This window comes from Oreochromis aureus, linkage group 23, assembly GCF_013358895.1.
Source record: "Oreochromis aureus strain Israel breed Guangdong linkage group 23, ZZ_aureus, whole genome shotgun sequence".
NCBI lineage: Eukaryota > Metazoa > Chordata > Actinopteri > Cichliformes > Cichlidae > Oreochromis > Oreochromis aureus.
Genome location: NC_052963.1, coordinates 27,582,629 through 27,599,603, shown reverse-complemented (window position 1 = coordinate 27,599,603; position 16,975 = coordinate 27,582,629). Strand labels below are relative to the sequence as shown.

Below are 16,975 nucleotides of genomic sequence, written 5' to 3'. Positions count from 1 at the left end.
AATTTATTAAAGAAGCAAAATGAGAGGCTAATGTGTATTTTTATTTTAAATGAGAGATCTCATTTATGTAATCACACACTGAAACATAAACCTGCTCACCACTGCTGCTTTCCTGAAGAAACAGGAATATTGGACAAATTAGCAGCTATCTTTAAAAAATAGATAGGACCCGTTTTAGCCAGTAACCAGGTTTCTGTAAGATCAAATTAATTAATATCTTGATCAATTATTAAATCATGTACTAAGAGGCTTTGAAGAGTGAGACGTAATTGCTGAAGAATCCACATTTAACGGTTTCTTTTGTCTTTGATTCAGTTGAGGATAAAAATTCTTTCTTTGTAATTTTGTTTGCTGAAATTATTTTTTACTGACCTCTGATGTAGCCAGGTGTCATTACTGGTGAATTATTATTTTACTAAATCTGTTTATCTTTAGCCAGCAGTTTCAGAATTTATTTAATGTCAGCTGGTCTGGTCCCTGGAAGACAATGGACAATAGCTGATGTATTGTCTTGCTTTCCATTTTCTCAGAATAGAGTCGCCAATAACCAGAGTTTGTTTCTTCCTCGCAGATGTTTCACCAACTGGGAAAAAGCTCTTTGAAACGTGAACAGACTGGTAGTGTGTCAGCACAGAGGCTTCTATTTAGGGCTACACTGCACCCATATCCTCATCCTCATCCAGCCAGCCTGAGTTCCTGGATGCTCAGGAATCTCTACTAGGGACTAGTTAATGTTAACTAAGCTACCTTTGCTTACAGTGACTACAGGATATTGACTACATACTGGATTTTCGAGGGTGGGGAACTAGGTCTCGAATTCACTTAGTCTTTCCTCCACAGCTACAAACAGCCTACATTTATTACAAGTATATTAATTGTTAAAGGAGGCCTAAGTACACCCTCTGTTGTGATAACAATTTGGCGTAAAATGCTTGTAAATTCAGTAGAAATCTAGTAATAGAAGTCATAAAGTCCATGCTTGTGGTAGTATTAATAGCAGTAGTAGCAGGATCGTGAGTAGTTGTAGGTAGTCCAAAGACATGCAATTAGTGGGGTTAGGTTAATTGGTGCCGTAGGTGTGAATGTAAATGCAAACGGCTGTCTGTCTCGCTGGCTACGTCCACACTGATGCTTTTTTGTTTGAAAACGCATCATGTTCTCTCCGTTTGGCCTCCCGTCCACACTGAGACGGCGTTTTCGCTCAAGGAAAACGTAGCATTTTTAAAACGCTCTCGAAAACGCATACATTTGAAAACGGTGCTTTCGCGTCGCAGTGTGGACCGTGAAAACTGAGACTTTCTAAACTGATGACGCATGTTAGTCATATGATGCAGTCATGTGACCAATTAAAGTAAGATAGCGGAGGGCATTATACAGCAGTTGTTTTGTTTGCTCTCAGTTTTGACAGCCCTATTAAAGGTTAATATCAGTCTGTACATGCTCCAGATAGCTTTTCTTCAAATTCTTTAACTCTCAGTCGCTTTTGCAACTTTGTACTTTTGTGTTACTCGCAGCAACAACTCCACCTCATTGTTAGTCCATTTAAAAAAAACTTGGTGCTTTTTCTCAACATTTTGCCGCAATGTTTCAAAAAGCCAGAAAGTCAGAAATGAGGCAGGTCGAATCTTCTTGTGTTTCACGCATGCGCAGTACTGGAACGTAAGCGTTTTCGGCCGTTTCAATGTGGATGCACAACTCTGTGAAACTCCGCTAGTGTGGACGCGGAGCGTTTTCAGACAAAAACGCTGTTTTCAAATTTATCCGGGCTAGTGTGAACGTAGCCTCTGTGTTAGCCCTGCTTGCCCCATCCCTAAGCCTATGGTAGGATTTATGGCAGCACTATGAGACCGAACTGGATATAAAAATAATGATGTTTTTTCTTGTTTCCATTGTTTATGCCATGACTTATATCCTGAAAAAAATATGTGTATTATGTAAAACTAAAGTCAGCAAAGGGAAGTGATTTAATGTGGTCATCATGTACAGCTTACAAGGAAAACACGACTACTCAGAAAGAGCTGTTTTTTCATTATTTGTCATCATCACTATGGAGCATCCATTGTTCTCAATAACTAGAATAGTAGAAGTACCATTAATAAAACAAACAGAGCGGTAGACTAATTATACATTAGTAAACTTTCTAAAAGTGCTGATTCTTGTTTGTGTTTGTGGAAAGACTTTTACTTTCTTGCAAGAATTCTATGGAATAACTGTAAAAAAAAATAACACAGGAAAAGGTAATTGATTTCATATGGTAATCGTACACTATGTTCCACACATACTCCAAATGATGTCACTAAAATTTTGTTGTCATCATTTCCTGATCAAAGTGCCTGGATTTAACTTGTCTCCTCAGGTCCTCTTTTAAAGGCCAATTCACATATAAAATGATCCCTTCAAGGCCCATCACTCTGGATCTGCTGGTTTTTACAGTGCAGCTGAACACAAAGTCATTAATATTCCAGATACTGATGATCACTACACATGTGTACAAATAAGTTGATTATGTACTGCAGAAGGGGCAACATGGTGGGTAGCACTGAGTGGTTAGGTCCTGGGTTTGAATCCACCATCTGGCTGTCGCCTTTCTGTGTGGAGTTTGCATGTCCTCTGCAGGTCCTCCGGCTTCCTCCCACAGTCCAAAGACATGTGTGGTTTGATTAACTGGTTATAAATTGAATGGTTGTCTGTCTCTCTGTGTTAGCCCTGCGACAGACTGGCGACCTGTCCAGGGTGTACCCTGACTAGCAGACCTAGAAGTACGTTGGGTCTGTAGTGTCAGTACTACCAAATGGTGTAGTTTGTGTTTTGGCAGAGTTATAGTACTAGAAAATGTGCCACCTCATTGAAGTTATTATCTACTTTGATTTGTTTTACTCAATATGAGTATGAATGTGTTTCTGCAGTAACAGCTTGGAGACAAGAGGTGGAGCCACTTGATCAGCTGGGACATGATGAACCGATGATCAGCTTTGGCTCTCATGTTTTAAGTCTGTGTTATTGCTGTTGTTACTTATCAAATCACATATACTACTAGTACTACTTTGTTAGCATTAGAGTCAGTATTAGAGACAGTTTGTCCTCTTCTGAAGTTATTTATGATGCTATCACAGCTTTTGATAGATATTGACGTACAACAATGTTGCTGTTGAAGTGTTGTTTTACTATTTTGGTACCATTGTCAAAAATCAGTCAGTAAGAGCTGAAAATCTGTTATGTTAACCAAAACTGCAGAGGTTAGGGCAGAGGTGTGAAAAGCTGGTATTTATGGTGTTTTGTGCAACATTACAACAGCCAAACTGACTGTGTGAAACAGGAAGTGTAGAGCAATTCTTAGTCAATCACATCAGAGGTGAGCTGCTTTCAGACGACTCCGTCTTGTTGTGGATGCTGAAGCTGATCATGGTTCTCCTGTGGATGATCCTGTTGGTGCTTCTGCTCTGTGCAGAGGCCAAGAACGTGACTCTAACTCTAACCTGCTGTTATGGCAGTTCAGGCAAACACTGGTACAGTCAGTTCAGATGATGCATCAGGTGCAATGTGTCACTTACAGATTCTATGTTCTGCTTCTTGATTTTGAAGCCAACATTTAATTCTGAGAAACAAGGACTGATTGGATTGACTGAAGGACATTTTTTATGCTGTGCACATGTTCTGCCTCATCTCATATAAGCACCCAGCTTCTTTTACTAAAAAGAAAAAAATTTTCTAAGTTGCAATGTGTAAAAATAAAGCAGGAAATAAAGTACTTTATTTTCAGGTGGTAACAATGCTCAGTAGGACCTCACTTAAATAATTTTACTGAAGCTAAAATGATGACAGAGCTGTAGGAATGAACTCTAATCTATAAAAGCACCATTATGCACAAACACATGTGGAAGAAGACGTTCTTATGAACTCAGAGCCTCCAAGCCCAGCAACAAACATGCTGAGATTGAACTTTCTTTCCTTTGATTGTTTTAGCGTTCCAGTATGTTGGAGCTCCCTGCTGCAGGTCCACCTGAGTCAGAGTGACATGGAGACATTTATGGTCTGATCAGCCTATGAATGACTGGCTGTTTAAACCAAACAGGAGAGTGCTGCATCTGAAAGCTGAGGCCTTAAAACAGTTAACTGTCTTGCATTTGTATGAAGCTGTGTGGGTGATAATTGATTTTTAAGCAAAAGAGTTAAGTCCGTATTTTAAAATATATTTCAATCACTGCTCCCACTTGGCTGATGGTTTTCAGTAGGAAAATCATCATTGTTGGGTGCAGCTGAGTGTGAGGTGACTGGCATGGTGATCGTGTCATGATTCTCAAGTGGAAACGTGTGGAGTACCCAATTCTAACTGGGTAAAAGGTGCTGTTTCAAGTAGAGTATTAGAGATATCGGAGCAGAAACTTATCGGACAGACTGGTGCAGCATGTGAACTGGGGTTCTGTGCCACTCTGTGGTGCTGAAGAGAGAGCTGTGCTTACCATTGGAAAGAAAATGGGCCCAGACCTGGAAGTTGCAGCTGGACTGGACACCTGTCTTAAGGGGAGCTAGCTTAACTACCACTCAGTAAATGTGTTGTTTCTCTAGTTTTGTGGTTGTGTCCTGTTGACAAATGCTGGGACAAAGCTGAGGAAGACAGCATTTTGTTTTTTATCATTTAGGATGAGTTTATTAATGGTTTGCGGCTGTTGGTTTACCTGCTCAGGTTCATTTGAACAAGTTCTCACGCAGGCATAAATAAAGTAAAATGACCTCACTTCTATTTCTTCTATTGTTACAGACTGAACAACTGAAGGAAGCAGTATGAAGCTGTTAGAATCTGTTTAAATTTAACCCTTTAAAGCCGGTCGGAGCGGGCACGCTCCGTTTTGCACAACCATTTTTAAATCCCGGTAGCACTGTAACCACGTAAGCTAGCGCAAAAATTTTTTTTGCATATGAAACCGAAGGAGTTGTACTTACATTTTATGCCATCAGCTTGTCCTAGGTCACGGTTTCCTTCCACATATAGCTTTGCAAAAACTGCATAAAAAGCACTTGCAGCAACAAAAACATAATATTCCAGAAACACGCTTTGACAATCTGATCAGCTGTTCGTAACACTTCCTACGTCCATCAGCGCGAACTATCGCATGTCCGCCATGACCTGACCTAAACCGGAAGTGACGTTATTTTGTGGAAATGTAGTTTTTTACCATCAGGGCCTTATGAGGCTATACTGGTGTTTTTAAAAGTTATCTTTGACTTTATGACTTTCTGTATCGTTTCTGGGATGCTTAGAACTCAAATTGCACTGCTGGAAATAGTTTATTTTGATGCATATGCTGCTTTTTTCCAAATTTGCATCATAATATTTATTTTCGTTTTTCCTGCAGTATATAAAAATTGGTGTATTTCAAAAATAAAACTATGAAGACACTTCAAATAAATTTCCTGTGGTGGGAAACTATTTTGTGCAACTTTTTTGTATTTACAGTTTTGAGGGATAAGCCTCTTATATTTCTCTAACTAGAAATATATGTTAAAAAACAAAAATGATTTTCAATTTTTTGGTAGTTTATTGCACTTGTTTGCAATTTATGTAGTTACTATGCACTTAATGCATACATATTGTTAAAATCTGGGCTATAATGGTTGTATTGATGTATATCAACTTGAAATGCTCCCAAAAATGGCACTACAGCATGTAAAAATATAATATAAGCTCTGGCGGACTTGGTTCTATGGTAGGTCTTAAAGGGTTAAAGTCCCTATTAACCCACATGCCACAGTACTGCCTTGAAGTGGTAAAGTTTTAGTTCCCGTGCGACATTAAGGGGATTTGTGGGTTTTGTTTTTAGGTTTTTTTTGTTTGTTTTTTCAGACGTCACACTGACTGAAGTCACCATGTAAAGTAGGAAGTGTAGAGCACTTCTGTGTCAGAGTCCATCAGAGCTGAGCTGCTTTCAGACGACTCCGTCTTGTTGTGGATGCTGAAGCTGATCATGGTTCTCCTGTGGATGATCCTGTTGGTGCTTCTGCTCTGTGCAGAGGCCGAGAATGTGAGAGAGGTCAGAGGAGAGCTGGGGACCAATGTCACTCTAACCTGCTCCGATCAGACAGCAGACACACACTGGTACATGGAGATCTACAGTCAGTTCAGAGCATGTATCGGCCGCAGTTTTTCCTCAGCAGGCTCTACCTACTGCTCTCCTGGTTTTGAAACCAAATTTTCAGTCCTGGGAAACAAACTGATAATTAAAAACTTGACAGCAGAGGACTGCAGGCTTTACTTCTGTGGCATCGAGAGAGGAGGCAGCATTCATTTTGTTGAATCTTTCCACCTTGTCTCAAGTAAGTAGCCAAGTTTTTTATTTTTATTTTTTTGCTTTTGCTGTAAAACATATGAACATATGATTAACAAGTGATTAGTTAGTTCTCAGGCTTTATGACGTATTTGCAGAAAAGCACATTTTGAGCAGGCTAACATGATTTCTCTTTTCTGTTTTTCATGTTTTAACTTGTTATCTATGACCACATTCTTTATAAAGCGCCTTGAGGCGACTTTTGTTGTGATTTGGCGCTATATAAATAAAATTGAATTGAATTGAATTGAATTTATTTTTTGCATTCACTTTGTTCTCAAGTCTGACCTTCATAGTCATTCGTATTAGTAAGTGTGAGAATGAATGCAAAGGAAATGAGATCATGTTTTTTTCACATTCAAACTTCCCACCATTTTTTTTTGACTCAGTCAAACTGTCCTCTCTGAAGGTCCAGCGTGGTGGGTTTTAACATGTCCTGAGATACTGTAAAAGAAAACTTTGGCAGTTAGAACCTAACAAGTAATAACTCAACTTGTGAGCTTGATACATTTTTCTTTTTTCTTTTATTTTGCACTTACTCTGGGTACAAAAAAGTTACTTGCAGCTTCAAGGATGGATTTCATAAGGCAAACGGCTGCACCTATTCTGATTTGCTTGATTTCTTGAGTGAAAGCAATCCTTCTTTGGATAAAAATTATAAAAATAAATAAATAATTAACACGAAAAACCCAGCAGAGTTTTGTTATAGTGGTTAGCAATAAGATGGTGTATTGATACAGGTAACTAGATGGGTTTTTTGTTGTTGTTGTTTAAAGAAATAAGAGTTTTCTATCATGGCTGTATGCTACCTTATATCTCTGATATATGGAAAGTATGTTTTTCAATGAAAATTTATAGACGGTGGGCGTGTTTCAAGTTGCTGATTTGTAACTATAACATGTTCTCAGTTGATCTTTTTACCTCTTTGTTTCCAGATGTCATTGTTCCTCCCAACGACCCACAGAACGACTGCTATAAGAGTCGCCTCATCATCATCTGTGTCTCAGTGGCTGCCTTTATCATTCTGATAATCAGTGAGTGTGTCACTGTAGATAAATTTAGCACATTTTCTAACTTCAGATCAGAGTATCTAATGTTTGAATAGATGTTTCTGGCAGCACATATTAGAAGTGTTGGTCGAACTTCAGTCCATATTTATTTGAATCATTTTGCACTGTGACCAATCACTCTTACAAGTGAGGAAGCAGCTTTATACTGTCAGCGACTGCACAGAAATCAGTGTATTATAAGCATATGTCTGGATCTGTACATCTGGATAAACAAGATGAAGTGACTCACTGCTCTGTTGGCAGGTTTTGTCGTCATATTGCTGTGCTTGAAGAGGAGCAAATACTACGACCGATGCTTCAGGTCACATCTGTGATGCTACAGAGCTACTGCGGGCTGTGCAGGTAAGCAAAAACTGTGATTGCTAGCAAAACTGATGCTGTGTGTGCTACATAAACCATAACTACTGACAGTACTGGTACTAGGATCACTCTCTATAATGGTTAAAAATGCTATGACCAACATTAACAGGCAATAAGTTGTAATGACAAAATGGAAATATGCATGTGATGTCTTCTGAAATTAATAGAATCTAAAACAGCTTCGTTCATTTAAGATTCCTGGTCATTTATGTTTGCTGCTTCAGACCATCCAGGTGTGCATTATCACAGTTATACAGTTTTCCCAAGAGAGGACGTCCCAACAAATTCACCCCAGTCCAGCATGCAATAGTATCCTCCTCTGTCACACTGATCTTCTCTGAGAAGATCTTCTTTTACTCTTTTACTCTTTTACTGCTTGGCAGCTCCATATTTAACATCATTTGTCCAAAATATCTACTACCCATCCTCTATGTGCGCCCAAAACATCTCAGCCTTGTCTCTATAACTTTTGATTTACCCCATTATTAATGTTTTCATGTGCATTTGGATGAGCTGCATCAGGGACAAACATAATCAAAGTAATGCGACATCACAGCCTCTCTAACTTTAGCTCCAAACCACTCAGCCTGAGCCGTCCCTCTGATATACTCATTTCTCAGCCATTATCTCCCAACTGTACATCAGCAGGTCTCACTGTGGTTGGGTTAAAGTCATACAGAAATGGTTACTTCAAAATTATTGCTCCTAAAGTTGGTTCTGTGAGCTATTAAATCATGAATTATATTTAGTTTTTCACAGGACTCCTTCCAACTTCCAGTGGGCTCAGCAAACACTTTTCTGGTGGGTTTATGGCCTCAGGAGCTCCTTTCAGGTCTTCCTGAATGAAACATGATGCTCATTTAGGAAGTCATGTTCACATTAGTACAGAAAGAATGAAAAGCAGGGCATAATTTAGGGCAGGGCTGGTGCCTTACTCAATTGTGAGGTATGGTTTCTTAAGGAACACCAGTGTTTTGGCACGAAAAACATGATGATCAAGTCAAATGAATGAGATGAACCAGTGTCAAAAAATTATCTTCAAAACCAAAGTGAAGCAGCAAAAACATCATTTTTCCTAATAAAGACTTGAGTCTGACTCTAAAAAAGACAGTTGCCCACAGACCTGCGTGTTAAAATGCTGAAAAACAGTTTTGATCTCTATATCTATTTTACTCCTTCAGAGTTGCTGCTAACGCTGCAAAGACGATCACTGTAACTATTAAAAGTACTCTAATAGTACTATTTGTACTACCCTGTACTGATTACTCATTTTCTGTTTCAGGGTAGGTGACCCTCTTCCAGCAAGACATCACGGGGTTTGATTCATTCATTTCATTTGTAGTGTGTAGTATCAGTACACAATATATTTCATGATTTGTTGTAACAGTATTAAAAAGTAATTTGTCTGCTTCCACTTTGTTTCACTGTGTAATAAAAATTACATTTATTACAATGTAACATTTGTTCTTTATTTTAATTCATATTCATATTTCTATTTCTAATCTATTTCTTAACCGTGGGAACATTTAAGAAGATCAGAAGACACCGTACAATTTAAACTGAGCCTTTTGTGTCATGTAGCAGCCAACTGTTACTTTAAACATGTCATTGTCATCTCTGGTACAATGATTTTGCTGTTAAAGTTGCTATTGTTCTCATTACTAGCATCACTACTGCAGCATTGTCATTAAATCATTGAGCTGCAGAAAACAGTTGAATATCTCTAATACTAAACCAAGCTACTGAGTTTAAGCAAGGCCGTCAAAGTAATTCTACTTCCTGAGCGCTTGCTCATTTTTGTGGTTTTTAAAAAAGTCTGATGTCATATCAAGTGACCATCTGAAAAAGGAAGTGTAGAGCACTTCCCTCTTAGAATCACATCAGAGCTGAGCTGCTTTCAGACGACTCCGTCTTGTTGTGGATGCTGAAGCTGATCATGGTTCTCCTGTGGATGATCCTGTTGGTGGTTCTGCTCTGTGCAGAGGCCGAGAAGGTGACCGAGGTCAGAGGAGAGCTGGGGACCAATGTCACTCTAACCTGCTCCAATCAGACATCAGACCCACACTGGTACATGGAGATCCACAGTCAGTTCAGAGCATGTATCGGCCGCAGTTTTTCTTCAGCAGTCTCTACCTACTGCTCTCCTGGTTTTGAATCCAAATTTTCAATCCTGAGAAACAAAATTGTGATTAAAAACTTCACAGCAGAGGACTGCAGGCTTTACTTCTGTGGCATCAAGAGAGATGGCAGCATTCATTTTGTGGAGACTTTCCACTTTTTGTTAGGTAAGTACCCAAGTTTCAATTTACTTTATTGCTGTAAAACAAATGATTAGTTGGTGTTCAGGTCGCATGATGTATTTGTAGAAATGCACATTCTGAACTGTCTAACAGGAGTTTTTTACTGTTTCAACATGTTTAGGAAAGTTGTGAGCACATCCTTGCAGTAATGTGGGATGTATGTGAATATTTGTTCTTAACCTCTAACAATACCATTGGGCTGTGGTGACAGTCTTTTAAGCCCATGTGCATGTGAGCATGGATAGACTCGTGGTATATGGCAATAAACACACATGTAAAATGGAAAATATGGCAAATGTATTTGTTAACAATAAAATAAAATTGAGGGGCAAAAAGAGTTTTGTCTTCATAATCATTACAGCAGTTATGCAACAGGGAAAAAACTGTGATAATACTCAATAAGTAAAGCATTGTTTTATAATTATGGTGGTGATGAGGCTGAACAAACAGACATGTTTCCACAAACAGACCACTTTTTATAAATCATCTCAATCTGGGTCAACGAATGTAGAAATCGTCTCTAATCTACTGACTTGTGCTTTACTGATCACTTTGAGGTCACCGTTGCATCTAGCTGGAGGTGAGGGTTTCAATAGTATTGTAGCAAGAGCTGTAGTCATATGGTTCCTGATTCAGAATAATTTGACTTTAAAAAAGCACCAGAAGAGCTATTCTGCTGAATACTGCTGTCGTCACAGATCTGCACGCAAAGTGTGCTTGACCATTGGTGTCTTGGCTCCATGGTAATACTAAACACAGATAAAAACCAGTCCTCTTTAGTCACATTAGGATGAGTGGCGAGGAACTCGCGTCCCATTTGCTTTGTGTTTGTACTTCATGTGTGAACATTAGATCAGGGCACCAACACCAGAAGACATCTTGTGCATATCTAAATAAGAACGAGTTGTATACTTACAGTTGGTAGGCAGCTGACGTTCTTGTTCGTGTGTTAATTAAATATTTTCCTTTTCTCTACATTTAAGTTGCCTCAGCAATCAGAGTTAATTTAACTTGTTAGTACCTTAGTTTAGATCACTGGTTGTGTTTGGAGATGTGAATCTTCTGCACTGTTTTCAGAATAATTTGTCAACAAAATGCCCCGATTGGAAACTTTAATTATCATAACTGTAACTGTTCTAAAGAGATAAAACAGAATACTTTTTTTATTTTCCTTGTTTTCCATTAAATCTCTCCTTTGTTCCTCTTTCATCTTTCTCCAGATGCGTCTACCAGCAACCCACTGAAGGACTGCATCATGACTCAGTTCATCCTCACGATATCCGTCTCAGTTGCCGCTGTCATCATTCTGATAATGGGTGAGTGTGACTGGAGATAAGTTTAGGAGATTTTAGTCTGAACTGTAAATACCGACATCCACTACTAGACAAGCCACACTATTCACCGATGAACACGACCCAAATTTATCTATCACAGCATTCACTGGAGCTTTAAAAGCTGGTATTTAAAAAAAATAAATAAATAATAAAATGAAAAATAACTCACTGACATCTGTACTAAAGGAACAGTTAGGACACGAATACTTGAGCTCAGCTACGCTCTGTCCTCATATCGTGACCTCTGGTTTGGTAATATTTGCACAGACTTTTTGAGAAGAGCATAACAGTGTTAGTCACATTTAACCTGAGGCTTGTCGCCCATGATTAATTCATTTCAGTGCTCTAATGTGTTTTATGTATTTTTAAACATGATTCTATCTTTTCAAACACACTAAAGTTTGATATTTTAAGTATTTTATGATTAACTTTGATCAAAAAGTTCTTTAATATCAGGAAAAAGAGCCTCTACAAGACCACCCACATCCTTCATTGACTGAATCACAATCATAACACAATTTTTGATCTTTCATTAATGTCTGTTGTTAATCGACTGATCTGTTGACCAGCAACCACTAGTAAATAGTAGAAATAACTACTAGATAGTTTTTGTACACTATTTTTCTTATTTATTTCTTTAATATTATTATTTTTTTTATTTTCTAATATATCTCTAATTCAGGTTTTCTTGCTCAACCCTGATTGTCTGTGAATTTCCCCAGTGTGGGATTAGTAAGTTTATGTCTAACTTCTTGGCAAAGAGGAACATAGGAAAATGATGATGAGTCCATCATTTATAATTTGTGCTAATCCAAATCACTTAAAAAAGCTTGTCAAGAACATTCACCTTAGTCAACAATGCCGATCTAATGGAGTTCTTGTAGTTTGTATTTTTGACATGGGTTTTATTTTTATTTTGAGTTTTTGATTTCAAGTCAGTAAAGCTTCAGTTTGTTTGTTTTCTCTTATTTCAGTTTAGCTTTTCTTAGTTTCAGTTTTACTTTTAGTTCACTTAAGTATTGTGATATAGCAGACATTTATCATGGGGATTTTCAGAACTCAGAATAAACATTACAACCCAGCCACTCTCTGAAAAGCCAGTTAGTCATGTAGACCCTGAGTCTCAGTGAAAAGATGACACAAACCTCTTCAGAGAGGAAGTGGACAGAGATGTTCAAATTGACAAATAACCTGTATATTTTTATTTTATTTTAGTGTTTCAGGTATTTTCTTTTTCTTGCATGTCTTATTTGATTTATTTTGGGTTGTTTGTATTTTACTTGACTAAATCATTTTGGGAATGGCAGCAGTATTCAGACCAGAACACATTCTTACATTCATTATGAGACATCCTGTCCTGACTGAGTTTGAAGGTGGAGTGATTCGGTGATCTGTTGGCAGGTGGGGTTTTGATACTGCTGTGTTCGAGGAAGAACAAAAGTAGCAAACAGGTGGAAGAGCCTTCAGCTCACATCTACGAGAACGCAGAAACACTGTGGGCTATTCAGGTAAACAAACCTTCCACTGTTACTGACAGAACTGATACTGTGAGTTTTAATTTTCATTGCAAATATTTTTCTAGAAACTCCACAATCCTATATATCTGTATATTTGGTAGTTCAGTTGAGTAACGAATGGAGCGCTTTAGTATAGCATGTAATGTCGTAACACAGAAGAGGATATCACTTTACAATGCTGTGTCACAATATAAAATAGCATCATACTATAACAATCATAGTGTATGTGAATAGGTTTGTACGTTGTCTGCTTCCCATGGACAGTGTGGGGGTTTGCTACTGTAGTCAATTTAAACTGTATGAAGTCTTCATGGCTTTGAGTTTGCTCCATGTCCACACAGTTAGATGTAGCTGGCACCATTCAACCACACTTCATACTATTGTCCGACTTAACACAGATAATAGTGCTGAAAATGTTAATTTTAAGCCTTCAACAAGGAACTTAACTAACCAACTGTAGAGATCACCGCATTATCTTTATGAACTACACTGTGTAGCACTTTTCTACTCTGAGCACCCACAATGCATTGAATCTGCTGAGCCACAGTCACCCTAACATCTCTAAAAACTGTTTTATGTTTGCATCTGGTGATGACATTGCTATTGGTACCTATGATATCAATACCACTGCTTAAAGTGGTAACACAATACTGCTTCTTCCCTATACTTATGTTGTGTTTCAGGGCAAGGTGATCCACCCCTACCGAGCAAGACATCACTGAACGAGTTCTTTCAGACGCTACAAGACTTCATTTGTTGTATTTCACTGAAAAACATACAAACATTTGTGCACATTTCTTCTCTGCAGCAAATACATTAATTTTTTGCTAGTGCTGTAGAGCGTTAATCTCGTTAAAATGATGTTAACGCCATAACCGCGTTAACGCGACAAATCTGCATTAGCGAGTCAATGTGGATCGCCCCGTGCGTGGGGCTGCACAGCGTCAACGCATAGATTTGCCACGTCACTGCGGTTATGGCGTTAACGTCATTTTAACGAGATTAAGGCTGACAGCACTACATTTTGTATATTATCAGGTTTGTTGGAAGACATCTGTCCACTTGAGATGTAAAACTTTCCAATCATATGGAAAGGTGTGCGTTTTAAAAGATAAACTATAAGCTGCTGTCAAACCCTGTCAAGATGGAATCTGAAGGCAGACAATGATTCAAACTTGTGGGTTCATTTTGCAGTATTAGTACTAGGTGGAGGCAATAACAGTATTTATGATACTAACAGAAATTTTATAAAATACACTGAGTAACAGTAGTAAAAGAAGTACAAACATAGTTAATGTCAACATCATAGGTAGTAGTTTTCGTTAAAGTTCTTGAAAATGGAGCAGTAACCTATTAATAGATGTAGTAAAGTCTACGTTTGTGGTAGAACTGATGCAGTAGTAATAACAGCAAGGATTATGGGTAGTTTTTGCAGGAATTTTATAGCGTTACTGTCAGACAGGATGGGGTTGGTGGGTAAAACGTTTCCTGACTTCTTCTTTTCTGCAAAGATTCTGGCAACGCCTGAAGAAAAAGTAGAAAAGAGGAAATAATTTGAAGTGCTAATTTTACAAACGTTTCCAGGGAAATATGGCTACTCTGCATGACTTCACCATTAAAATCCTACTGTCATCACTTCTTCTGCACACAACGATGTGGCTGAATTTAACTTTAAAGTCTTCACTCTCAGAAACAGCCAAATGTATTAGATGTGCTGAGTGTGTTGGGAGGTTCTTCAGAACCACTGAGGTATCTGACGTACCACATCTTTTGGTGTGCAGCTGATCACTTATGTAACAGATGGTCCCTACAGTCATGTGTAAAAACTAGATTTTTGCCTTGAATAAGAGTTTATAACTCTGTCAGGCTGGAGATGGAGGGCAGACCTTTCTTCTTATTTGACTGTTTCAGTATTGGCTTTTGTACCAGACGTTTTACAGTCATAGCAGTAACAGTAACTACTGTACTGTTTGTACTTCTGCTTTTGGTTTTCTCTTATTGTTAGCAATATAGATGGTAGCAGGATTTGTAATGATTATAGTAAATGTTGCAGTAACTTACTAATAGATGTAGAAAAGGCTGCCCTAGAAGTAGTAATACCCTTGGTTAAGGGTAGTTGTAGCACAGGACCTGTAAAACCATGCAAATAGTATAAAATGGAGTTTGTCTTTGACTCATTTGTCTGTTTCCACTTGTTTGTTTCACTGTGCAATTTAAAAAATGTAAATGGAGTCAAATGTTTTATACTTTTTACTTAATTTAATTTATATTTAACTATCTTTTTTTTATTTTCAAGTCACTTTCTTTTCAGTATCAGCTATGAGCTGTTGTTAAGGGAAGATTTACGATGTTCAGAAAATACATTATGATCCGAGCAGAATTTCATTTTTTTTTCCATTTTCATTTTCTTTCAATTTGTATTTTAAGTTCAGTTTAATGTCATTTCTCTGTGATTTACCATCTCAACACTTACATTTCCTCTTACTAATAACATCTCTGATACATACATATGATGCAGAGTAGTTTGCAAAGAAATCCTTAATAACGGAGAGCTCCTGTAATGCCTGATTTATTAAAACAAGTTAAACAGGTTCAGACTGCACCAGCGTCTCTGAGAAATTAACTGGCAGAATGAATGCACAAAGTTTAACCATTTTTCTGTAAATGTTACCAGTTAGTCATGCAACCCTTTTAATTACATTTTTTAAATTGTATATATCAAGATTTATGCTTGAACTGCTGAGTTGTTGGTTTTTTTTTTTAGATAAATGATGACAGGAAATCCAAATTACAAGCACCTGATTTCACAGAACGTGACGCATTGCCTGAAATTAAACAGCATAGAAAATGTTTAAAGTGAGCTCAGGCTTACACATCTGCAGCAGTAATATTAATCATATTAATATATTAATAATCCATGAAATCCATTTCATAATAATTCACAATATACAGCTACAGTTACATGTGTAGTGGGTTTTTCATAGTGTTTTTTTGTTATTTTTATTTAAAATAATCCTCTACCTTTTGACTGTCATGGATTTGCGGTGTAGCAGGCAGGATGTAGGACTCATAAATAAAGAGTGAACTAAAAGAGGCAGCTTTATATTGGCTGTAAATGACTCTTCACACATACAGGAAACAAAACCAAAAGCAAGGAACTAGAAATATGAACTTGAATCAAAACACTATTAAACTTGGACACTAAGGAACTAAACTGGGAAACAGAGAGCTAGAAAACTACGAAGAGCACGGAGGAAAAAACACACAGCAAAGAGGATGTCCACGAGGGTTACAGACGTGACAACAAGCAGCGGAAGACTGAGGACTAAAATACACAGGCAGGCTAACGAGAGGATGGGGAACAGGAAGAACACATCGGGGACTAATCTGACGTGATGAGACAGGGGAAAAGCAAAACTCCAAAACACTGAACAAGCAAAGTAACACAGGAAGCATGACACATAGACGTGGACTTGACACTGAGACACAGAAACATGACAGACTCGGGAACAGCGGGAACATGAAGCACAGAGACAAGACCTGGGACACAGGAAAGACATGAAGACAAAACTAAGACTGGGCATATAACACAAAACTATAATACAAAACTCAAAGAGTATAACTAAACCCAAAAAACACAAACACTGGGCAGCCAGACCCAGTGCCCTGTCATTGACATTGTCTGCTAGTGGCAAATTTTAGGCTGATCACTGTAGAAGTGACAGATTTTACAGTTTGTCAGCCAAGGAAGGAGTGCAGCAAGCTTTCATGTTTCTCTTGCTTTCTTTCATGTAAAAGTTTGTTCCTCATTTCTTCTTTTACTTCCTATAAAGGTTATTGCATGCCACTGGTAGTACCAGAGGGTGCATGCTTGTGTTTCATGTTGTAGCAGTATTATGGTACTCTTTACATTACTTGAAGTGTCGGATCACATAACAATTGGACTTAATGTTACATTTTGAAATAAATACTATAGTTAAATGTATAGAAATGTGAGTTTTTCTCAGGACTGGATTGGGACAAAAAAATCGGACCACACATTTTGGTCTAGATTCCCCCCCAAAAGAGAGA

At 37.9% G+C, this 16,975-nt stretch overlaps 1 protein-coding gene across 1 annotated transcript; it reads left to right on the top strand.

Moving 5' to 3' along the window:
* Positions 1 to 5,963: 5,963 nt before the first annotated feature.
* LOC120436290 lies at positions 5,964 to 16,966 on the top strand. The gene is made up of 7 exons (XM_039607053.1): positions 5,964 to 6,312; positions 7,259 to 7,357; positions 7,668 to 7,735; positions 9,627 to 10,038; positions 11,274 to 11,369; positions 12,789 to 12,895; positions 13,588 to 16,966. Exons 1-7 carry the CDS (start codon positions 5,964 to 5,966, stop codon positions 13,624 to 13,626), a joined length of 1,170 nt encoding a protein of 389 aa, XP_039462987.1. The 3' UTR covers positions 13,627 to 16,966.
* The last annotated feature ends 9 nt before the right edge of the window (positions 16,967 to 16,975 follow it).

Coding starts and splice junctions, on each gene's coding strand:
- LOC120436290 (XM_039607053.1), top strand. CDS start 5,964: ATGGTTCTCCTGTGGATGATCCTGTTGGTGCTTCTGCTCTGTGCAGAG. Junction 7,358..7,667: donor CTTTATCATTCTGATAATCA/GTGAGTGTGTCA, acceptor GTGCTTGAAGAG/GAGCAAATACTACGACCGAT. Junction 7,736..9,626: donor AGCTACTGCGGGCTGTGCAG/GTAAGCAAAAAC, acceptor CTTCCCTCTTAG/AATCACATCAGAGCTGAGCT.